Below are 25013 nucleotides of genomic sequence, written 5' to 3'. Positions count from 1 at the left end.
TCAGACAGACCCGGCTTTAGCCCACCGCTCCCCTCCCCCACCTCCAGGGGAGGGTGGTGGAGAACGCAGAGAGGTCAAGCATGCAGATTAATTTTTTGGGTCCCAGGATGCTAGTAACAGCCTTACCACTTTGCCAAATGAAAGAGATGGAAATCAAAAGGGAGAGATGAAGGCTTACTCCTTCCATAAAGAATTCACCCCAAATCCTTATAATATATCCAAACGGGCTCCCTTAAACGATTCTTTCCAGTGTAAATCTCATTCCACTGGGGGGGTCCAGGGGTGGGGGACAGTCAAAGCCTCCCTTCATCTCCCTTTATGCCTGGCTCCTGCCCTCCCCCTCTCCCTTTGGCCACGTCTGTGTGTTTATCATGCACACGTACGTGTATCTTTGGAATGGATTTCGTTTGTGTTAGATGCAGTTCATATCATTTACTTCAAGGTCTGTTTTCTGGACTCGCAGTCGGGAGATCATTTCCTCCTTCCTTTCCCACCTTATCACTCACTGCACACATGGCCCCCTGCCAGGAGGGAGAAAATCCTTCTTTTTTGCTTCTCAAACTTTGGTCTTTGCAGCCCAGGAGAATCTCATTATTGACAGCGTGATAGGCCTGTGGCAGTTTGTGATGTTGCCTCTCTGGCCGTTTGATGAGATTTCTGTGTAACTCCTAGAGGAGGGTGTTTGGAAAGACCTGGAAAGCGCTGCCTGGGTTGCCTCACTTTCAGAAAGCCCAGTGTACGGAAAGGACAAGATGACAGAGGGGGAGCTGGGACTGGTTGTTCCCAGTGACAGTTGTTCCTCCCTCATGTACAAAAGGATTCTCTGTGGGCCTCCTTGAAAGAGCTGGCCCTACTTGGTACATTTTAAGAATGTTTAGTTTAACAAAAACTCAGTTTATATATGATTTTCAAGGCCAAGGTCCTAGTGTAAAGGGACACTTGCCGTTGTGAAGAACAGCCTATTCTCAACTCTTGGGTTTTCTTTTGAAAAGCTAAGACAATCGCCAGACCGCCAGGAGCGCCAGGTGGTAAAAGTGTCATATCAGGAACCTGGCGTGAACTACTGAAGGAGGGATTAGAGCAGTTGACAAGATAGAAACTGATTTCTCTAAATTCTGAGTGATAAAAGCAAGTGAGGATGGTTGCACAACCATGTGACTAGACTTAATGCTACTGAACTGTACACTGAAAAATGGTTAAGATGGAAAATCTTATGTTAGGTGTGTTTCACCACAGTTTTTTGTTTGTTTGTTTGTTTGTTTGTTTTAGTTTTGGGAATTCCCTGGTGGTCCAGTGGTTAGGACTCTGAGCTTTCACTCCCAAGGGTGTGGGTTCAATCCCTGGTTGGGGAACTAAGATCCCTCAAGCCGTGTGGCTCAGCCCCCAAAAAAAAAAAAAAAATGAAAGTAAATGAGGAAGCGTTTAACCATTGTTTACAGCTCTTCAGCTGCTTCTCTCTAGAGGCTGTGCTCTGAAGGAGACCGATGCTCCTGTCCACTGCTACCAGATGCCTGGCATCACCGCTTCCCACAACTAACTCCTAAAATAGTACCTGCAATTAGCGGCTGGCTAGAAATAGGCACGGTGACTATAACGGCTGAGCCATCTCCAAAGACAATGCCTCATGCCCACCATTTCTACCTAGTCGCCAAATTGATCATCTGCACGGGAATAACAGTGGACACCACTGACCAAGCCGTGTGCCAGACACCGCCCTGAACATATAACCTCATGCCAGCCCTGGGAAATCAGTATTATTATATTATCTCCATTTTAAAGATGAGGAAGCTGAGGCTCCAAGTTATTAAATAACTGACTTCAGTTCACGTAAAACCAATATTTGAACACAGATTTCTCTTGTGCCAAAGTTCAAGCCACTTCCCCTGGACTGGTGATTCCCAACCTTTTTGAACCTGAGCCCTTTCTAATGGCAAACACTTCACAGCCCTGCATATGGCAGTCCACATTTTCAGCATCTCCTGGTGGAAAAAGTATGTAATGACCAAAAACTACCTGAATCCAGGGATTCTATGAGTTGCAACAGCATCTGATACAGTCTTAAAATCATGACACCTGCTGTGTGAGACAGGAGACATTTAATTGGCCGACAGCAGTTTGTAATTGTGCAGTTTCTTAGGCCCTCGAAGTTGCTCTGGATCTTTGCCCCCAAAGATGGGGCACCCTGAGCTGTACCATGAATCATCTGAAGGGTCTGGAGACCCTGAGCCTTCTTATTATGTAGGCCAAGCCCAAGGGATTTTTGTTAATACAGGTGATGTCGGGTGCTTCTTGGGAGGGTCACCATGAGCCTCTGGGTCACATTGTCAGAAGCCAGGAGAGGAGACTGAGGCAGAGGCAGCTTTGGAAGGACCGGTCATTATTCTTGCCCACTGCAGACCGCAGTCAGTCACAGTAGCATCCGTTCCCCTGGAGCGGAGCTCTGGAAACCAGCAATTGAAGAGCTGAGAACCCTGGTTAAATACTCTTCCATTTACTTGCAGCCAAGTCAGCACTCTTCATTTGCTTTTATCCAGTCTACGGAGATCCTCAACTAGAGCCTCTCGGAAGAAGTTATACCGGGAGGAAAATTTAAAAAATAAACTTTTTGCATGGATTCTCAACATGAAGGGTTGCTGGGTCCCACAGCTTGCTTTCATTCCTCCCACAAATACTTACTGAGCAGACCATCTGTGCCAGTTGCTGTTCTAGGCACTGGGGATTCCCTGGGGAACACAAAAAAGAACAGTCTCAACCCTTGAGGAGCTCACGTGTAGTAGGAGACAGGTCATAGGAGAGATTGTAAAGGTAAAATAGGTAGTAAGTCAGATGGTCTCAAGTGCTATGGAGAAAAATAAATCAGAGAAGGGAGATGGGGCACCTGGTAGGGGTGGGAGGTTGCATCTTCCTCCCTTTGGAGGGTGGCAGTTCAACAAAGAGGTGAAGGAGCAGGTCGGGGGGTGAGGCTTGTGGATGTTGGAGGGAAGCGTATCAGGAGGAGAGATCAGCAAGGGAAAGGCCTGGCATGTTCTGGAACAGCAAGACCAGTGTGGCTGGAAGAGAGTGAGCAAGGGGAAAGCGTGGGGAAGGTCACACAGGGCTTCGAAGGCTGTTGAAATGACTTTAACTCTGACTCCACGAGAGGTGGATCCCACAGGAGTGAAATGATCTGACTTTCCTGCAGTGTTATTCACATATTACACAGTCCCCCCCATTTTAAGTGTACAATTCAGTGATTTTTAGCAAATGTGCAGAGTTGTACAAACCATCACCACAACCCAGCTGTAGAACATTTCCATCACCCCCAAAAGGTACCTCATGCCTATGACTCAAATTTTAAAGGGATCTCTTTGGGTCCTGTGTTAAGAATAAAAAAAAGAGGAACTTCCCTGGCAGTCCAGTGGTTAGGACTCGGCGCTTTCACTGCCGTGGTCCCAGGTTCAATCCCTGGTCGGGAACTAAGATCCCACAAGCCACGGGGTGTGGCCAAAAAAAAAGGAATGAAAATAAGAGGTAAAAGCAAAGACAGTGGGCTTCCCTGGTGGCACAGTGGTTGAGAGTCCGCCTGCCAGTGCAGGGGACGAGGGTTCGTGCCCCGGTCCAGGAAGATCCCACATGCCGCAGAGCAGCTAGGCCCGTGAGCCGTGGCCACTGAGCCTGCACGTCCGGAGCCTGTGCTCCACAACGGGAGAGGCCACAACAGTGAGAGGTCCGCGTACCGCAAAAAAAAAAAGGCAAAGACAGTGTGGGAAGGTAGTGTTTGTCACCATACGTGAGTGACAGAAAGGACTGAAAGTGGAGGGGTAAAGACAGGAATAATAAGCTTTTCGTTTTAATTGCCCCAGGGATGGAGCCTCCTTAATGCCAAAGGCATAAGAATGAAAGGCCTCCAGCTTCAACAGTAAAAGTACTATATTAATAACATACACAAGACTGTTTAAAAAATGAGCAATCCAAGCCCAAAAGCTGAACCTGAACTTGAGTCCTGAACTTGAAGGTGACTGATGCACCTTGGATCCCTGACTATTTATAAAACTATGGAACTATATCTTAACACCTTAAAAATTCACAAGAAGAAAAGTTGGTGGTAGCAATATAGGAATAAATCCCAACATGTTTCAGCAAACATTCGTGGTCCCTGCAGGAAAAAGACAGTGAGGTCATCTTATGTTCGTTATTATTAAAATGTTAAACGCCAGTTTCTTGTGTTGGTCTTGAAAAGCGGGGGTATTCTGCGCTGAACTCATGTCATCTTGTGACGGATCATCTGTGCCCATGAAAGGGGACTGCTTGACACTAAAAGTGGTGCCTGAGTGAGGATTTTCTGTATTTTACCTGGAAGGCTGAAATCTTCTGGTATTATAAGGTTTGGGGCCAAACAGTGAATTTTGACATTTTTTCTCCAGCGTCTACTTCAGCAGCCAGTTTTCCTAACTCAGGTTTCCCCTCCTGGACCGTCTCATTCCAGGAACAGTACAGGATTCTCCCTTGGGTGGGTCTAAAATGATTCTCACCGACTTTCTTTAAGCTAACACCTGTGCATTACCAAGAGCCTGCCACGTGGCTTATCTCTAGGTATGCAACCTCCTAGAGAGCAAATCATCTTTTAAAACATAAGACAGGCACATCTGACTGTGGCAGCAGTCTGAGGATAAAGGGGAAGAGGTCTAGAAAGGCAGTTTAAAGCCAGGCTTCAGAGATAGGTAAATGTGTTTCCAGCTCGCCGCCTACCCTGACTTGATTTGACTATGCCCTGGACTGTTTTGTGAGATTCAGCTACTAGTCTCAGCTCAGCAAAAGACACCTACCTTTGTTTGCTTTTCATAACACCTGTCCGATCGCTAGTCGCAGGATCCTGACCGTTGCTCAGGGTAACCTGATAGGGAATGCTGCAGTTCCCCTGATGGCCACAAGGAGGTCCCAGCCCTCCAGGCGTTGGCACCCAGCGCTGCAAAGCTGTCCGAGCTCCTCAGATGGAGAGATTCTGGGGGACAGGGCAGGTGCCCTGAGTGGCCGGCGTCCAGAGAGAGCTGCTAAGCTCAGTCGTTGACCCTGGGCCCACAGCCGTTTGGCACCGTGGGAGCAATGATAACCCACCTGCGATCGCTGTGCTTTGAGTTGTTACCCGTAAACAGCAGAGAGAATGGCCCGAGGCCCCGACAGCTCCCCGTGCCGGGTTCTGGGCCCAACTGTATTCTCACTCCCTGTGTGACCGTGGGCATGCCCCATCCACTCTGAGACTCCGTGTTTCCTCATCTGCCGAGAGAAGGGGTCAGAATCAAAGCTACAGCCTTGCCAACAGCATAAGCATCTGAAATAGCCCTTACATCAAACAGTATCTGAGTCATCTTCGCAATTCAACACAAACTACCAGCTTCCTGAAGTTTTCCATCCTTCTGCCAGATTATCCTATCCCTGGATGCAGAGGAGTGAAATCAGAATTCTGTGCCCTGGAATCTTATAACTCAGAGCCAGAAAGAGCACAGGGGTCCTCAAACTCCTGTTAACCTGGAACACTTTACTCAGACAAACTCTGACACAACAGCCCAAGCGGAAAACAGTTACACGCACTCTGGTTAGAAACCGGAGCCCAGAGAGAGGAAGCCACCTGTCCTGTGTCCCTCAGCGAGAGAGAGTGGTGGGACTGGCTGAGCTGTCCCTCCGGGGCCCACTCCCCAGGAATGACACAAATCGTCCTGCTCCCCAAACCTGGGGGGGCTCAGAACCTGCGGAGAGGCAGGGGCACAGGACAGGGGACGGGGCGGGGAGACACTGACTTCCACTGTGTGTTCACTACGCTGGGATTTTCCCCACCATGATTTCATCCCCATAAAGACCACCAAGGCAGTACCATAGCCACCTGTAGGCTCAGAGAAGTTAAGTGACTTGGCTCAGAAGTCACTGAGTCGGGATTTGAACCCAGGGCTTTGCAACGGCAAAGCACATATCCTGGCTGTCCCAGGGGATGGCAGTGTATTTACTCACTCATTCATTCACACCTTTACTGAGCCCCAAGTATAGACTAGGCACCGTCCTATACAGCTGTAACCAAGGCAGCTGGAGCCCCACCCTCCCTGAACCCAGGTATTAGAGGACGAGACAGATGTAAACAAGTGAGGTGTGACAAGAGGAAAACTAGAGCCGGGCCAGTGGGTGACGGGGGCTGGAGGTGCACGTGCGCCCCCATGGGTCTAGAGCAGTGCTTCTCAAAGTGCAGTCTGCACTCCCACGTGTGAGCTGTTGGTTTCCAGTCTGCAAGGAGATCAAAGAAACGCTGCTTTGCTGATCTCTACTTACAAGACAGACAGCCCACGGGCCAGCCCTCATCCACGAGCTGCGCTCAGAGGAGCCCTGGCCTAAAATACTCTGAACCACTAGGTCACTGCAGCTGCTGCGTGTACTCCGTGTCCCAGCATCCTGAGCCCCCCTCTCCTCTCCACTCCCACCTTCCCGCCAGGCTGTACAGACCCCCGAGAACCTACTGCAGAGGAAGACTGTGGTGTCTCCTGCCTGGCACGTGCCATGTGTTAGGGGCCATCAGTCCCTTCTAAAGAGAGACACCCCATCTGAGGCCACGGCCAGTTGTGAGCTTCATGGAGGGTGGAAATAGACCTGGGTCCCAATCTGGGCCATGCCACTTACTGGCCATGTGATCTTGAAAATGCCTTTGGTTTTCCTTAACTCTAACATGGGGATGATGATGCTTTGCAGGAATAGATCGGGCACTGGAGGGCCTGGAACTCAGTAAATGGAAGCCACCGTACTGTGTGGGCATGTGTGTGTTTGTGTGCACGAATGTGTTTGCGCAGGTGCCTGAGCATACGTGTGCATGTCTGCATGAGTGCAGGTGTGCATATGCACGTGTGTGCGCGTGTACGTGACATCTGTTTCCTCCACCACTATTGGAGAGTTGCTCTCAGGACCCGCTGTGGCCAGGGGTGCTGACAGTGTTTTCCGGGGTCTCTCTCCAGATTGCCAAGGGATCATCGAGGATGTTGTCCTGCTGGGCGCGCCCGTGGAAGGAGAAGCCAAGCACTGGGAGCCTTTCCGGAAGGTGGTATCTGGGAGGATCATCAATGGCTATTGCAGGTCTGTCCAAACCTTGTGCCTGTGAGGAGGTGACAGTGCTTACTGAGCACCTAGTGTGCCCAGGCCCTGTGCCCAGGACACAGATGTTGGAGGCCAGGCCCTTGTCCTGGAGGATCCCAGGGACCGGTAGGACACCAGCCCTACTAGAAGCAAGGCCCGGGCCAGGTGTTCTGACCTGGGCAGCATCCATCCCCATAGGATGATGGACAGCAGGGACCGATCCTAAGAAAGATTTCCCTGTGTCGGGCCTGAGACCAGTTTACAGGATGACACGAGAGGCCAGGCTGGTCCCCATGATCTGGGGGAAGAGGGTGAGTGGGATGAGACTGAAAAGCAAAGATTGGGCCCTAAATGGGGGGTCTTTGGATGCCGACTGAGGAGCTCGTGTGTGGGTTATCTGGCAGCGCAGGAAGGGAGTGGGGAGTGTCCAGGCTGAGCTTTCAGAGCAGTGTCTTGGGGCAGGGCTGACAGCCATGGGGGAGCCAGCACGTACACCACACGACAGACCCTCCTGCGAGAGGGGGGCGCTGTGAAGACTGACAGCTGTGGGGCTGGAAAGGAGGCACCCCTGGGCTTGGCTTTGAGAAGGACTTGAGAGGTTTCAGCCAAAGCCGTGCCCTCGACTCTGGGGAAGAAGAGAAGATGAAGGCCACCGCTGAGACCTCAGGAGATTGGCCTGAGAAGCTGCCTGTGCCCTTCAGCCTCCAAGTGAGGCAAAGGAGGGAGGTGACAGTGTAAACACGAGAATTGGGATTTGGAATCGCACAGACCTGGGTCTGAACATTGGCCTCAGTTTCTCCATCAGTGAAGGGGGGATAATAGTAGTGACTCCCCCCAGGGTTACGATGATAGTCCAGCAATTTACAGAGCTGCCGACGGTGGGTGCCTGCTCCGTGAGTGACAGGTGGTGGTACCGTTTATCAGCATCAGCATCAAAGCACCAACCTCAGGCTTCCCTGGTGGCGCAGTGGTTGAGAGTCCACCTGCCGATGCAGGGGACACGGGTTCGTGCCCCGGTCCGGGAAGATCCCACATGCCGCGGAGCGGCTCAGCCAGTGAGCCATGGCCACTGAGCCTGCGCGTCCGGAGCCTGTGCTCCGCAATGGGAGAGGCCGCAACAGTGAGAGGCCCGCATACCGCAAAAAAAAAAGAAAAAAGCGCCAACCTCGTGCCAGGCACTAGCTCGAACCTCAACGGGAACAAGCCCCCACCTAGCACTGTGCAGCCTCGCACTCAGCAGCGCACATAGGCAGGAAACAAGCAACTCCAGGCAGGCTTGTCTGCGACACCAGAATCCAGAAGCTCTGAGACCAAAGGCTTTTCTCCAAGTGTGGTGCACACTCATTTAGCGACAGGAGGTGAGACTTGGGGAAGCGGCTGACTCACGGGGCTGTGAACATGAAGTGTCCAGCAGGGCAGCTGGAGATGCAGCACTGGAACTGAGAGAGATGAGAACTGGAGCGAGGGCCAGTGGGATGTCAGCTTCAGCTGAAGCCAGAAGGACAGGTGAGATCATTTGAAAGGCAAAACCTAGAGGAAGAGGAAAGTGCTGGGCTCCTGATTCTAAGGAATATATGTCAGGGTGGGAGGAGGGAGAGGCTCCAGCCTGAGGTTAAGGGCGCCTCAGAATCATCCAACGTACACGCCCAAGACCTCCTGCTGGACGTGGGACTACAAAGATGAACAAGGCAAGAGGAGTTCATGTCTAGCAGAAAAGACACATATGGAAACAGACAATTATTCCAAAAAAACATGAAAAATGTAATAATGCAGTGATGGGGGAGTAGATGGGACAAGATTAGACTCTTACCACCCGCCAGATCCTGTCGCTGTTGTCATTTTCGCCATTAATCCTGCCCCAAACCCTAAGGGGTTTGTATTTTTTTTTTTTTTTTTTTTTTTTTTTTTGCGGTATGCGGGCCTCTCACTGATGTGGCCTCTCCCGTTGCGGAGCACAGGCTCCGGACGCGCAGGCTCAGTGGCCATGGCTCACGGGCCCAGCCGCTCCGCGGCACATGGGATCCTCCCAGACCGGGGCACGAACCCGTATCCCCTGCATCGACAGGCGGACTCTCAACCACTTGCGCCACCAGGGAGGCCCAGGGGTTTGTATTATTAATCCCATCTTACAAGTGAGGAAACTGAGGCCCAGAGAAGTTCAGTCACAAGGCCAGTTAACTTTAATTTTGATCTAAGCCCAACCATCCCAAGTAGAACCTGCAACTGAATAGAAGAGATTTGGAAAGTCTTTATGATTTTGATAATTTAGCCCATGTCTAGTTCAGAGCTAAAGATAAAGATCGTCCTTAGCCATGGATAGAGGGCGTTAACTGGGACACGGGAGTTCAGCCAATCAGTATGGCTTTATCACTCATATTCTAAGCTGAGTTCTTAGAATCAGGATATGGTAGAAAGAACAAAGAAACAAAGACAAAGAGCTCATGCAAATCAATAAAAAAAAATCTAATAAGAAAAATGGCCAGAGGGACCTCCCTGGTGGTCAAGCAGTTAGGACTCCCGAGCTCCCAATGCAGGGGGCCCGGGTTCAATCCCTGGCCAGGGAGCTAGATCCCACGTGCATGCTGCAACTAAGAAGTCTGCATGCCACAACTCAAGATTCCACATGCTGCAACGAAGACCTGGCACAGCCAAAAATAAATAAATAAACAAAAATTAGAAAATGGCCAGGGACTTCCCTGGCAGTCCAGTGGTTAAGATTCCATGTTCTCAATGCAGGTTTGAACCCTGGTCAGGGAACTAAGATCCCACGTGCCTCATGGTGCAGCCTAAAAAACAAAAAAAAAATAAAAAGAAAGAAAATGGCCAAAGGATATCTACACATAAACATGGAATAAATATAGTCAATAAACTTTTGAAAATGTACCCAACCTCATTATTAGTGAAATAAATGCAAACTAAAATCAGCAAAATACTATTTATCATCCATCAGATTATCGAACATCTGAAACATGAATAACATTCAGTGTTGGTGAAGATGTGGAGAAATGGGCACGGTCATACACTGTTGGTGGCAGTTGAATTCAGTGGAGGGTAATTGGCAATATCTATCCAAATTTTTAATGTGCCAATCTTCTGATCCCACAGATTCTGACTTCTGTGATCCTGCTGTACTAGGTACATGCACAGAGATGGATGCACAAAGGGGATCCCTTGCAACTTCATTTATAATTAAAAATTTAAAACAACCTGAATGACCGCAAAGAGGGGAACAGTTCAGGGGGAAAAAAGCAAGTGCAACAATACGTACTATGATCCCATTTACGAAGCAAAACGTTTCTGCATGTGCATATATGTATCTGTATGTCTGAAAATGGACAGGCAGGTCCAGAGGGACCATGAGAAACTAATAACAGTGGTCACCCCTGAAGAGTGGACAGGGATTGGAGGTAGGGCTTAAAAGAGACTTTTTTTAAATTGATATGTAGTTGATTTACAACATTGCATTAGTTTCAGGTATACAGCAAAGTGATTCAGTTATGTGTGTGTGTGTGTGTGTGTGTGTGTGTGTGTGTGTATTTATTTATTTATTTATTAATAAAAGAGACTTTAATTTTTTAAGTAAGAACAGTTTAAAAAATAAGAGGGCTTCCCTGGTGGCGCAGTGGTTGAGAGTCCACCTGCCAATGCGGGGGACACGGGTTCGTGCCCCGGTCCAGGAAGATCCCACATGCCACGGAGCGGCTGGGCCCGTGAGCCATGGCCGCTGGGCCTGAGCATCCAGCGCCTGTGCTCTGCAACGGGAGAGGCCACAACAGTGAGAGGCCTGTGTACCGCAAAATAATAATAATAATAATAAATTTTAAAAATAAGAAAAGAGCATCCTAATGTCCATAGCAGCACTATTTACAGTAGCCAGGATATGGAAGCAACCTAAATGTTCATCAGCAGAAGAATGGATAAAGAAGATGTGGTACATATATACAATGGAGTATTACTCAGCCATAAAAAAGAATGAAGTAATGCCATTTGCAGTAACATAGATGGACCTAGAGATTGTCATACTGAATGAAGATATTGCTTATATGTGGAATCTAAAAAAGGGGTACAAATGAATTTATCTACAAAACAGAAATAGAGTTACAGATGTAGAAAATAAACTTACGGTTACCAGCAGGTAAGGGGTGGGGGGAGGGATAAATTGGGAGATTGGGATTGACATATACACACTACTCTAGATAAAATAGGTAACTAATAAGGACCTACTACATAGCACAGGGAACTCTACTCAATACTCTGTAATGGCCTGTATGGGAGAAGAATCTTAAAAAGAGTGGATATATGTATATGTGTAACTGATTCACTTTGCCGTACAGCAGAAACTAACACAAATTGTAAATCAACTCTGCTCCAATAAAAATCTTTTAAAATAAATTAATTAATTAATTAAAAACAAGAAAAGAGAAGGAATGGCCACTACATTGATGTCAGACAGTCCTCAGTTAAAATCTTGGCTCCACCATTTACCACTCAGGTGGCTTTGGACAAACAAATCTGAAGCTCAGTATTCCTACCTATAAGATGGGAATAACAGTCCCTCCTGCACAGGGGTTCTGGGGAGATTAAATGAGATTATAGGGGCTTCCCTGTTGGCGCAGTAGTTGAGAGTCCGCCTGCCGATGCAGGGGACACGGGTTCGTGCCCCGGTCCGGGCAGATCCCACATACCGCGGAGCGGCTGGGCCTGCAACGGGAGAGGCCACAACAGTGAGAGGCCCGCGTACCGCAAAAAAAAAAAAAAAAAAAAGAGATTATGTAAGATGAAGGCTGGTACTTTATACGTGCCCAATAAGCTATAGCGGTTATAATTATTACTGGGCCTGTTCACAGCACACGATTTTTTTGATGCTTTCATAAACAGCAAAGGGAAAGAATTAAAATTGCATGTGTGCAGTATGAAAGCAGCAAAATCTTATTAAACCCATCTGTTCTGTTGAGAACCTGAGGCTAATAAGTTTGGTTTTCTATTATTTTGTGAGATCCTGAGCCATCTCTCCAGAGAGAAAAAGGAGGAGGGGGAGAGGAGGAGGAAGGAGAGAAGAGGGAAGGAATGCACAGACCAAAACAATAACTATAATTTCTTGATTAAATTAAGCACCGACCAGGAATTCATATTCTTGGCCCCCAAGGGTGTTTTAGTTGCTGTAAACCTACTTAAAGACTGGGAGTGGAATGCGGGGCTTGGGGGAGCTTCAGGCCAACACTCCCAAACTATATACGTTTATAAATTTATAATGTACATTAATAAAGCCGTTTGCAAGTTTGTTAACTTGTTTGGGCTTTCACGAACCCCCTGGAAGCCAGCCGGGCGAGTGGTGCTGCTCCCTATTATACTGTGAGGAAACTGAAGCTCAGAGAGGGTCAAATGCCTCACCAAGGTCACACAGCAGAGCCAGGATGTGAACTCAGGTGAGACTGTCTCCCTGATAGTTGGGATATCTGCAATGAGAGGGTTTTGTTCTGAGCCCCCGGGGGACTCCCTGTGTGGTCTCTGCTCCAGTACCGTGTGGGGCGGGGATAATGGTAGAAGGAGCAGAGAGGGCCCCTACCCACAAGTGGTCCCAGGCCTGTGAGCAGCCACAGCACACCCTTCAACAGGTCATGCAGTGTGAATCAAGGTTCAGTTGTATGCATCTGCCTGGCCTGGAGGGCCATCGACGCCTGGCTTGCTGGGCACTGCACCCACCTCCCACCCCCAAGGGAGTTCCTGATTCTGCTCAGGATACAGGATGCAGCACTAAGGTACAGTCCTGCCCTCAACAAGCTCTCTGCCCAGAAAAAGAAGAGACCCAGGAGCGGACACACAGAGGACATGTAACAAAGGTCACAAAAGGATCATGCACCAGTCACATGAGGGACAAAGGATGAATACTATCAAGTGGAAGGCCTCAGGGGCACTCCCTGGAGAGGTGACATGCAAGCTGAATTCTGAAAAGATGGATAGGAGCCCATCAGAGCCTGGAAGAGTAGGCCTAGTAAGAGAGAGGCCACACTGCCCACGGAGGCCCAGAGCGGGAGGTATTATCGTACCCAGTGCCTCCTGAGCACTCACGTGTGTGAGCGCTGGATACACGATGTGCCATCTCTGTGCACGCTCCTGCCTGCCCTGGAAGGTAAGTTACAGCGAGGAGACTGAGGCTCAGAGGGGTCAAGCAACTTGCCCAAGGTCACACAGCTGGTAACTGACAGGGTGGGACTGGCTCTGTGTGGTCCCGAGGGTGGGCTCATGGCCCACCCCAGGCAAAAGAGGCAGATGCTGGGTGCAGAGGGTCTGGGATGCCAGCAAAGGCCCTGTGGTTTGCTTAGCACAGTTTTGAGTATGTGGAACCTTCTAACACATGTTCCTGTCCTGCCCCTACATGTGTATGAATAAGTGCATTTAACATTGTAAGTAACGTGTTGTCATGGTTAAGACGGATCGTTGGGAGGGAACAATCCTGACTTTGCTCCTTTGCTTTCTATGTCAGGACCGTACAGGGGCCTCCCTCACACCCCGTATTAGATGCATGTAAGCCTCACCATTCGTTAATAAAACCACTTGAGTCAGTCTCCTTTCTTCTCCCCTTAGCCGTCATTCTGAGAGACAGTGTTTCTTGGGCCTTCAATATTAGGATAACCATTGCGACGTGCAAACATTGCTCTCTGGCAGTTAGGGAATTTTCTAGAAGAGAAGGCCCGTGGGTAGTGGAGAGTCAACGTTGGCTTCTGAGAGGAGAGGGCCATGGTCAGATGAGAGTTGAAAGAAGACCCCAGTGGCTCAAGAGAGGTGAGGCCAGGAGTGAGGAGGAGGCCGTTCCTTTTGTCCGTGGGGGGCTGGGCGGGGAGTTGCCTGATCTCAGGGCTGCAGCAGAAGGGGTGGGTTTTAGGGGAGTCGGGAGTAGGGGCAGTTAGTACAAATCTGCAGGATTCCGTGATAAGTTGGCCATGGCGGGAAGGGAGGCCTAGGACATGGCTTTGCTGGCTTCTGCTCGAGGGACCTGGTGGATGATTCAGAGAAGGAGTCACAGACTGATGAGCTCAGGGTGGGGCACAGCAGGAAGGTCTGTTGAGAGCCCCTCAACTCTGGACCCCAGCCTTCTAGAGGCTTCCAGGGTGGTAACCACACAGGCACCCATGTGGCCAGAGATCCCAGAGGGTCAGGCCTGGAGAGCCCACGACACCCTGGGTCCCAGAGAGCTTTGGGTCCTCGCCTGTGGGCACAGAGGGTCACGCGGGCAGGCTGGGGACTCCTGACCCTCAGCCCATTCCCCTGCACACGGCGGGGAGGGAGGGCCCTTCTTTCACACAAGCGCACAAAAACGATGGGCTCCAATGGCCCTGCAACCAGAGTTGGACTCGGTCTAAAAAAAAAAACGCCCAGTGTGCTAAGTGGGGTCTCAGCCCTGGAGGCAGAGAGGGAACAGAGGCATCCACATGCATGGACTTGCTGAGGGAGGAGCCCAGCTTCACCCCGGACAGGGCACAGGGGTTTGAGGGGCAAGGCTGTCCCGTGGACCCCGCAGACCACATCTCCCGTGGATGGTGCTCGGGGTACCTGAAGAATCGGGCCACAGAGTGTCCGGGGTTATCTTCTTGCCAGAGTGCAGGGTTTGTGTCTGGATGGGGTGCAGGGGGCAGGGCGTGGTGTTCACAGCAGCCATGAGAGTGGAGGAGCGTTCCAGGGCTGTGACCTGCCCCGGGGGGCTGTGCTCCCCTCCTAGGTGGCCGAGGGCAGGGAGAGCTGCAGGCTGGGCCAGGCCTGTCTCAGAAGGCACAGCTGGTCCCTCCGGCTCAAAGACAGATGGGGGCCCAGACCCAGAGTTCCAAGCCACAGAGCATGGTGGCCCCAGCTCCCCATGGTCCTCTCCCCCAGGCAGATGCCCTGCTGCCTTTCTTTCGTCTCCCAGGGAGCCCTGGACCAGCCTCCACCCCCCACCCTGGGAACTGGAAACCCTCCGCAGCTGAGAGCAGCTCACCCAGCCACAGGCAGACTGTGGAGAACTTCATCCAGCTTCCTCCTTCACTCACTCAACAGATATTCGTCTATTGCCCGCCAGGCCAGCCAGCGCTGTTCTCTGCTCTGGGGGCCCAGCAGGAAATAAAGCAGCCTCCCTGGAGCTGCCACACCCTGGGCAACGCTCCCAAAACGCCAGTGGCTGCAGCTCCCACCATCATACACGGGTGCAGCGGGGCCCTGGTTTCCCACAGAAGCTCCCGTCCCACCAGGCTCCCCCGGGGCCAGGCAGGGCCCTCCTGAGGCTGACGTCCTCCCCTTCTCACTCGTCCTCTCTGCCCACAGTGGGGACTGGCTCTTGAGCTTTGTGTACCGCACGTCCTCCGTGAAGCTTCGAGTGGCCGGCCTACAGCCCGTGCTGCTGCAGGACAAGAGGGTGGAGAACGTGGACCTGTCCTCCATGGTGAGTATCACCTGTCCCTCCTGGGGCTGGAGGGGTGGGCACTTTGTTACTCCAGCCCAGCAACCCAGGTCCCAGGGACACTGGCCCGGGCTCAGTCCACCCCAGAGGAGGGAGATGATGAGAATTCACTTGGGAAGAGGTAACTCCTGTTCATGGGCACCATCCTTGTGCTGGGGCATTTTCCCCAGGCCTCTGGGGCGGGCACTATTATCCCCATTTCACAGATTAGGAAACTGAGACTTAGAAAAGTTCCTATCACACAACTAGCAACTAATAGCCTGGATTTGAACCTCCAGAGCCCATGCTCTTGCCCCTATATTACTGCCCTCCCACTATGCCTCCCCCACTCCTCCTCCCACTGCCCCAACTCGCTCCCCCAGCCGACATGACTAGTCAGGACAGTCTATTTCTCCTGGAAGTAACCAAAACAACCAGAGGACACAAGTGGAGGCATTCAGGGTGGGCCAGAGCAGAAGCACCCAATTTCCAGGCTGTGAAACCGTGGATTACAGAGCAGGGAGAGTGTGTTCCAAGGTCCCCCATCTTGGAATCATCTGGAGAGTTTATTGAAAATGCAGATCCCAGAGCCCCACTGCCCAGACCTCCTAAATCAGTCTCTAGGAAGTGAAGCCTAAAGTCTGCATTTTAAACATACTCCCCAAGGATTCTTACACATCTCAGACTAGGCAGGGCAGACAATGAAAAGAATTCTTGCTGGGAATGGAACTCGAGGGAGCCCACCCCAGCAGCTACACAAACCTAATCTGAGTTTCTAGAGCCATCTTTTGGGCTTGAAGGAACCTGTTCCACCCACCACATGTCTGTCATAGGGAGTTAATAATAGCTTCATGTGTGGACACTCACTTGATGCCCAGCTCTGCCCTAAACCTTTTGCAGTATCCGTATCCCCACTGTACAGATGAGGACACTGAGGCTTTGAGAGGCTAAGGGACTTGCCCAGGGTCACAGAGCAGGAACATGGCTGAGCAGGACTCAAGCCCAGCAGGACTGAAGCCAGTGGGCATCGCCCCCGGTTGGGTAAATGTGAAAACCAGTGGGAGAGGTGCCAGCTGCCGGGAGGGTGAGGATAGTGAGCTGCAGTTATGTCCCCAAGCAAACTCAGCCCATGAAAGTTCCCGTGTTGCAAGGTTCATGAGAACAGGAACTTTGTTTTCCAATTATTACATTGCCGGCTGCCATTTATCAAGTACCAAGCATTTCCTGAGCGTAACCCAATTTCCCCAGGTACCACATAAGTAATTTGAGCCAGCCGCACCATCCTGCCTGAAAGCAGACAGTTCAGGCCCCTCCCTGGGCATCTGAAAATTCCCCTGGGGAGGGGCACCCCGGAGGACCCTGGCTTCTCCCTTCAGCTTCAACAGCAGCCTGGCCCAATGACACACACGCATGCACGCACACACACACATGCACGCATGCACACACACACACTGCACCTCGTGGTAGGGGAAGCCGAGCACCCTGACCCACCCCCACCAACACAGCTAATGCTGGGTTGCGTGCTTATTGAAACTTGACTGAGGGTTGAAGAGAGCACAGGGGGATTCTAGCACAAAAACTTAAAACCAGAACGTCATCAGGCACTGCTGCCACTGAAGCTCGTGGGCCATGACCTTGCTCCGAGGTCCCCTGGGCCTCCCACCCAACCTGCCACCATGTCACTGGGGCCAACTTGTCCTGGCTCATATCTTCACTCACCCAGACTCCCAGGGCCCTAGCTCACAAGTCCTGACCCACCAGACAACACGAGTGAAGCAGTCCTGTGCCTTCCTGACCGGCAGCTTTGGGGGCTGGTATTGGTCCAAGAATAAGAAGAGTTTCTAGACTCATCCACCCATGAAACTTATCACTCCTAATTCAAGAGGCAGTCTTCCCAGGACAGACATGAACTTCAACCCCTAGAGCCATCTCTTTAGATCATCTTTATCCCTGATAGACTTGCTTCACGTGATGTCAATCTCACAGCAATCCCATACAGTGGGTATTGGGCATCCTCAAGTCACAGACTGGAAAACTGAGGCTTGAGAGAATAGATTCAATGTAGCCAGAGAGTCATAGATCTGGTCTCTGAAACCAGATCCAGAGCCTGTGCTGTACACCTCCCTGTGGGAATGAGGAAAGCTGGGTAACAAGACCAGGAAACAGCAGGACTCAGTGATGCCTCCTGGCCCATGTCCAGGGGTCTCTGTCCTGTTTGAGGGTCCCTGTACCCTGATGGGGTGAAGGGGAGAAGTGACCTGATGCCTCACCACTCCAGGGGTCTTCCTCTGCCACAAGAATCAAATGTGAAAAGGAATGGCTGAACGTTCCTTTCAAATGAAAATTTCCTTTAAATGCTACAAAGCCCCTGAAAGATAGTTTCTGCCCTGGGAAGCCCCTGAATGGGATACAGTGGGAAGAGCACAGCCTTTGGTGCTGGAGAGGCCTGGCTTAGAATCCAGGCTCTGCCACTGGTATACTGGCTGTGTGACCTTAGGCCAGTGACTGAACCTCTCTGTGCCTTGGTTTCCTCATCCTAGAAACAAGAGATATCACCTATCTTCCAGGGCACATGCAAGATGGTTGGTGCACAGTAAGCCCTCGTTGAATGCTGGTTCCCGCGTCTCCTGCCCCTGTGTCCACCTTCAGTTCTGCCTCTGGGACCACAGCTTCAGAGACTCCTCTCCCCACTCAGACTGCCTTCATGGCAGCTTCCCAGCTCGGGCCTAACAATAGCTCTTTATCGCATTAGGAGCTCATCACAAAAAGCAGTGCTTTCCTCTTCTGGGTAATTAGAGGTAATTAGCATTGCCCTCCTCTTTTCCTTGAAAATTCTTGCTGGAAAAGAGGTTGCTGGCAAAAGAGTCCTCATGACTGCTGTTGCAAAGCACTGGCTGCCCTGTGCTCAGAGCAGAAACCTACAGGACCTTCTACAGGAGAATTTCCTTCTCCTTGCCGGGCTGACGTGGGCAGAGCCCTCTGAGCCTCATGCCAGCATCAGCCACCAGACACAGACGTGGTCTGCGGTGGCTCCTGATCTCAGGACAAGCCTGAGCAGGAGTGAGCCAGGGGCAGGCCCTGTCGCAGGCAGAGGGCATCTCTGGTGAATGGAGCAGACAAAGGCCAGACTGCCTGCCCGCCTTTCAGGCTCCCCTGCGTGGGGACTGGGTTGCAGCGGGTGGGGGTTTCTGCCACCCCGGTGGCCACGTCACGAGGTTTCTTGTGGAGGCAGAGACCAGGGTCTCTGGAGTCTTGGTGTCCCAAAAGAACACCAGCTGGCTTCTAGAGCTTAGCACAGGGCTTGGCACACAATAGACATTCAGTAATAATAACAATAATAACAACAAGAGCCAGCGTGCCAGACACTGCTCTGCATGGTTTACAGACCTTATGTCACTTGATCCCCATAGCTGTCCCATGAAGTAGGGATAATAACCCCACTGTACAGGTACAGAGGCCACAGGAAGGGACACTGCATGTGAGTGGCAGAGCCAGATGAACTAGGGAACCTACCTCAGAGCCTGGGCTCTTAACCAGTGCATTCACACTGTCTGCATTCACGCATCTCTGTGGCTTCCAGTCAGTGACCTCCAACTCTAGGCCAATAAGCCTGTGACGTGTATTATCTCGTTGAATCCTCACAACCAGCCCACATGGTGTATGGTGTACGTATCTTTATTAGCCCCATTTTACAGAGGAGGAAACTGAGGCCCAAGAGGTAAAGGAACCCCAGGGGACCTGATAGGCTTGGAAATTGTTAACCAGGCAGAGACAGGTGGCAGCAGCTTTGGTTTGGGTAAGTCAAGGTGTCTTGCAAGGCAGGAAACCAGAAGCACTGAGGCCCATTCATCCTGTGTGGATCTGGTTACCCTGAGCACCCACGGTGCACAGGGCTGTATGTGGGGAGTAGAGGTGAGTTAGAGGTGTGCACTTCCTCAGCTCACACGGTCTATCAGAACACAGACAGATGCAAGCAGATGAAGACGATGGTGTGTAGTGAGTGCTGTTGCAGGGGAGCCCCAGGAAGGGTCCGTAACCAGCGTGGGAAGGTCAGGGAGGCTTCTCGGCACCAGGGACATCCAGCATATCCGGACAGGTGGCAGATTTCAATCTAGACAGCCAGGGAGATGGTCTTGGGCTGAAATCTTTATCCAACATCAGCCACGCCAGAATGTTCCACTGCTCAGAAGGGATTCTTTTCCCATCCACCTCACTCCTGCTCTCCCATCCCTCTGGCTACCTGTAAAATTGGAACTCTGCCAGCCAGTTCTGCCTCTGGGTCTTTGCAGAATGGCAGATCAGGGACTAGGGTTGGCTGAGACCTGGACCAACTTGTAGCCAAGAAGGTCCAGAGCTGTGCATTCTAGGGCAGCTGCACAGTGGAATTTCCATCTGGAATCAGCTATAGCCAGTAGCCATAAACACCTCCCTCCCTTCCTATTCTGCCTGCCTCCACCCAGCCCTAGTACCAGCCCTTCACCAACATTAAAAAGGTATAGGGAGGCCATCCTTGTTTGTCCCTGTGGGTCTAGGTTTCTGCTGGCCCGAAATTAAGATGTGATGGCTAGAGCTTCAGCAGCCATTTTGGGCTCCCGAATGGATCTGCCTAGCTCACTCCCTACCTTCTATCCCTCCTTCCAAGAAAATTAAATTAAAAGGAACTCATTTATGGAGCACCTACTGTGTACCAGGTGCTGTGCCTTGTGGTTTGTATTATTTCTTCCCACCAACCCCATGCTATGGGTATCACTAACCCTAATTGTGTAATGTCCCTATAAAAGTGTTTGGGGTCATATGTGGAACAGAATAGTTCCCACAAAGTCCCAGGCCCTTGGAGCTCTCAGAGCAGACATTCAAGGTATGACGTGTCATGATCCTCATTTTACAGATGGGAAGCTGGGTTTCAGGACATTGTACAGACTCACCCAGTTACTAGAAAGAGACACAGCCAAGTCTGGAAGCCCCACGTCTCTGATTCCAAACTTAGGTTCTTTCTAGCGCCATGCAGCCACTAATGTCCACCCGCTACGGAAAGATGCTGCCCTACCTTGACCTCCACCCTGAGCCCAGGGATCTGAAAAGCCTCTTCTGTGTGTATACATGTGTGTGTTTTCACTGAACACTCTTTAAAAGTGGTTGTAAAGAAAAGAACAAGAAGTAAGCAGGTTATGAGAAAATAACAAAACTGTACAGGGAATTGTCTTTTGTGTCCTTGGAAAGTCATTGGAATCACCCGGTGTGATTTGTGATTCGGATGGAAATGCAGGTGTTACCAGCCGAGCCTTTGTGTTGCTTCCTAAGCTCCCCAGCACAAGCCTCCCCAGTGCTTTCCTCTCTCCTTTTTAGACAAAAACCTTCCTCTTCAGCCTTGAAGGACTGTTCTGTCTTGTGCTTGCCTTTGGCACTAAAGCAGGCACCCTAGGCTGGCTGGGGAGAACGCAAGGCCCCATCTCAGGGAGGAGATTTGAGCGAAGCAGCCTCTGCTCTCAGCATCTCAAGCACAGCACATGGCTGTGCTTTTCACGTGCTGTGTGTCGTTAAGCAAACCACCACCCCTCTCTGGGTTTCTCTTTTTCATCTGTAAAATGAAAATGATTTTTAAAGTCTTCCCCACCACACACCTGATTTTCTATGAAGTGAACAGGCCTGGATTCAGACCCCAGCTCTGACACCTGGGTGACCTTGAGCAGGCCACTTTACCTCTCTGCCTCAATTTCTTCATCTCCAATTAGCAGCCAGTACCTGACAAAGGAGTATATTCAGTAAACTCATTTCCTACAATGTATTAAGGACCTACTGTGTGTCGACCATTGTCCATTTTCACAGTTAGGCCTCGGGCACTCCAATCACACCCCTATTTTTCAGTCACTGATATATGCCAACACAAAAATAGGGGAGTCTCTCTTCTCTCAAGAAGCGGGTAGGCACTTCTGAGTTCTTGACCCTTGTTAGTGAAGATTCCGTCCATAACAAAGGCCCAGATGAAGCGGCTTAAACACACAAGAGGTGATGCTGTCCCATAGGCAAAGGCCAGAAGAGGCAGTTCAGGGCTGGTGGCTCCATAGCCTTCAGGGGCTAAAATGCCCTGTCTTGCTACTCTGCCATCCTTAGTGAGCCAACTCATGGCTCATGGTGGCTGCCACAGCTCTGGCCATCCTGTCTGAATTCCAGCCAGCAAGAAAGAGGAAATGGGAAAGGCGAAGCACTCCCCCTTTTAAAGAGAATTCCAAGGAGCGCCGCATAACACTGCTGATTCATCTCATTGTCCAGAACTCATCACCATAGTGCACTTAGCAACAGAGAGGCTGGAGAATGTACCCAGCTATAAATTGGAGTTCTTGTGACTAAGGGAAAGGGGGAGAGTGAATCGTAGAAAGTACCTGGCAATCTTTCTAGCCATAGTTCTAGTTTAGATTTGGGGGCTTTTTCCTGGAGGAACCCTCACAGCAACCCTCTGATGTAACTACTCTTACTGTCCCCATTTTACAGCTGAGGCAAATGGAGGTCAGAGGCATACAGGGGCTTGTCCAAGGTCCCACAGCTGGTGATCCACAGAACCCTTCCACTGTAACCTAAAGCGGCAGGCAGAGAACGGGAACTTCCACTCCAACTGTATCAGGAGGATCTTTCCTGCCCCCAGAGGACCCAGATTCTGTAGAGAAGCTTCCTTCGTCTTTATTTAATAACTTTTAGAGCAGCCTTGAACCCAAAGGCTTCCCACCCACTCTGGACTTGAGAATCATTGAGGGTTGGAGTCATGGCATTGGTGACTGGTTGGTGAAGATGCCGAGGGAGAGGCCCAGGAGCCCTGGGGAGGACTGGGCTCTGCCCACCACCCGTGGTCCTCACTCACTGTCCTCCTGCAGGTCAGCGGCCACTTGGACTACGCCAGGCAGATGGACATCATCCTGAAGGCCGTGGGCATCCACACCAAGCCAACCTGGGACGAGAAGGGGCTCTTGCTGGCCCCAGGCAGCCTGCCCCAAGAGGAGCCTCGCCAGGCAGCAGCCCCCTCCTCATCAGATAAGACCACCAACCAGGATGGGCAAACCCAAGGTCCCACATCCCCCTTGGGAGACACCCCCAAAGCAGCCGCATCTCTTGACCCCAGCCAAGCCCAAGTGCCAGTGGGACTGGACCAGTCTGAAGGGGCCTCTCTTCCTGCTGCTGCCAGCCCTGCTGAGAGCCCCCCTGTCTGCAGCCATGGCATGGGCCCCAACCCACTGGGCTGCCCCGACTGTGCCAGCGAGACACAGGGGTCCTGCCCAGGGCTGGACTGACCCCGGAAGAGTCATTCTCCCAGATTTCTATATGCAGTGCTCTCTTACCCCACTCCACCGGGTCCCTCACATGAGCTCTGGAGATGCAGAATTTCTACCACTGTCTTTCCTAAATTGAAGATATTGGTACTGGAAGGAGGAGGATTGTAAGAAGACACCGTCCCCTCCCCAAGGAAGCAAGCCTAGAGCTCTGCAGAGTCAACCAAGCACAGTATAGAGCCCCAGGACTAGACCAGCCGTGGGCCTCCTGTGCTTCGGGTCAGAGCTGTAGGGTCTGGTTGCCCATCAGGTGGCTCAGGAGCTCTGTGGAGCCTGAGGCTCCCACCCAGCCACGCTCCCCAGCCTCAAAAGGCTGGTGTCTGCCGACCCATTCTCCAGGGCTGCCTGCCAGCCCACGGGCACCACTGCCACACCTACAGAGCAGGTACAAGTGGGGCAGGCAGTTTATTCTCTCTGCTCTTGGGAGATCCGATGAGATCTGCCACATGCAGCTGTACAGGCTGTGCACCACACAACTACAGGGACAGCATCAGAAAGACGTGATGTGAAGGGTGCCCCAAAGTTAGGCCACGTAGTGGCCCCAGATATAACTGTTACAGAACAATTACAGAACGTGGTGAAAAAGTGTTATAGAACACGGTGAAAAAATGCTGGATCAGCAGGCAGTGTGGCCTGGGACTGGGCGTGGGACGAGAATGAATTAGATGGGGAAAGGGTTTCCTATAGCAGAAACAGAGGTGTGATGATTCTAATAATAAACAATAACAAGAGCTACCATTTATTAGGTATTTCCTGTGTCCAGGGTGCTTACATGGATTGTCTCAGTTGACACTCACAACAGCCCTATGAGGTAGGTACTATTATAATCTTCCTTTTCACTTGCAGGCCCAGAGAGGTTAGGTAAGCTGCCCAAGATCACACAGATGGTCCGTCTCAAACTCCAGTCAGTCGGCCTCTAGAGCCCAAGCTCTTAGCCACTGTATCTGCATCCCTGGAACCATCCCCTTTGGTCCTCCCACTGTCTCTGAATGAGCAGGCCAGAGATAATCCCCCCCTGCATCATGCAGATGGGGAAACCAAGGCCCAGGCAGAGAAAATATTGACAAGCTCAGGGTAGGCAGCGAGGAGTGGGGAGAGGCAGGGGAATTAGAGTGTTGGAGCCAAATTGGTCCTCAGGGGTACGTGTATTTCTTTCAAAAAATATCTACAGAACTCCTACTGCTGTTAATCCAAACAGCTCATGTCACCCATGGAAAACTGAGGCCCCGAGAGAGGAAATGACATTGCTGAGGTCCCAAAGCAAATTCAGGGCAGAGTCTGGACCAGACCCCAGGACACCTGCACCCAGAGTCTCTTCCCACTTCACCAGCTGCTTCTCCAGCCCGAGTGGCCCCTCAAGCGAATTCAGTTCACACCACGGTCACCGCCTCAGCTTAGTGTTTATTGAGAGTCCACTGGGGCAGGCCTGGGGGTAGAGGGGGAGCCCCAATAAGCACCATGGCCCCTCTACAGCCAGCGGCATGGCCAGGATTGAGTCTACTCAGCACCAAGAAGAGCTCCAGGCCGCCCGTGGAGGCCCCCGGGAGTTTGGGTTGATGGAACTTGGAGGTGGGAAGCAGGGTAAGAAAAACCTCTGACTTAAAAGAAACCTAAAGCAGGTAAACTTTGAGAACCAAGAGTTCCCCCCTCAGAAAAAAGCAGGCCCCTGTGCCAGGGTCTACCTGCCTGCCCGAGGGCACCAGCCCACACCAGGGACAGCTCTACACCTCTGCTGACCCAATGGCCACCACTCCCACTTCCCTCACTGACCCCAGGGAAGGCCAGAAGGAGGTGGGCAAGGGCTTGTCCTGTCCCCATCAGCTGATTCCCTTCTAGGCCCAAGGAAGTCCAGGGTAGAGGAACACCATTCCTGGTGCTGAGCGGAAGCCACCAGCAATCCCTTTGGCTCCAGGAGACGCAGTGCAGCCGCCTGGGAGCTGGGGTGGGGGCCCTACCCAGCATCCAGAGCCAGGAGTTGGGGAACCAAAGTCAGGCTGTGGGATCTGGGCCAGGGCTGAAGAGGAGGAGGACGCTGTCAGAACAGTGGGAACAAATAGCCCTTGCCTTCAGCCAGAGGCCAGGGGGCTGGATGGCCAGGAGCTATAACAGCAGGGACCACCAACCGACCACCTGCCGAGTGCTGGGCATTCTGTGTACATTATCCTAACGCACAAGACACCCTATGAAGCAGGCATCAT

General features: G+C 51.4%; 1 protein-coding gene across 12 annotated transcripts in view; it reads left to right on the top strand.

Annotated features, from left to right (window-relative positions):
* Positions 1–23541, top strand: part of TMCO4 (transmembrane and coiled-coil domains 4) — a 98991-nt gene extending 75450 nt beyond the window's left edge. For 4 of the 12 annotated variants that reach the window (XM_060089069.1, XM_060089067.1, XM_060089068.1 and 1 more), the window contains 3 exons: positions 6969–7086; positions 15382–15499; positions 22363–23541. In XM_060089069.1, the coding sequence (XP_059945052.1) occupies positions 6969–7086; positions 15382–15499; positions 22363–22776 (650 nt within the window). In that variant the 3' untranslated portion in view covers positions 22777–23541. Of the gene's footprint in view, positions 1–6968; positions 7087–13671; positions 13757–14989; positions 15070–15381; positions 15500–21985; positions 22174–22362 lie in introns of those variants that run through there. The other 8 variants (XM_060089076.1, XM_060089070.1, XM_060089071.1 and 5 more) reach the window with 8 other exon arrangements.
* The last annotated feature ends 1472 nt before the right edge of the window (positions 23542–25013 follow it).

Source organism: Mesoplodon densirostris, chromosome 2, assembly GCF_025265405.1.
Source record: "Mesoplodon densirostris isolate mMesDen1 chromosome 2, mMesDen1 primary haplotype, whole genome shotgun sequence".
In the NCBI taxonomy this organism is placed as follows: Eukaryota; Metazoa; Chordata; class Mammalia; order Artiodactyla; family Ziphiidae; genus Mesoplodon; species Mesoplodon densirostris.
This window is presented reverse-complemented; position numbering and strand designations above follow the sequence as displayed.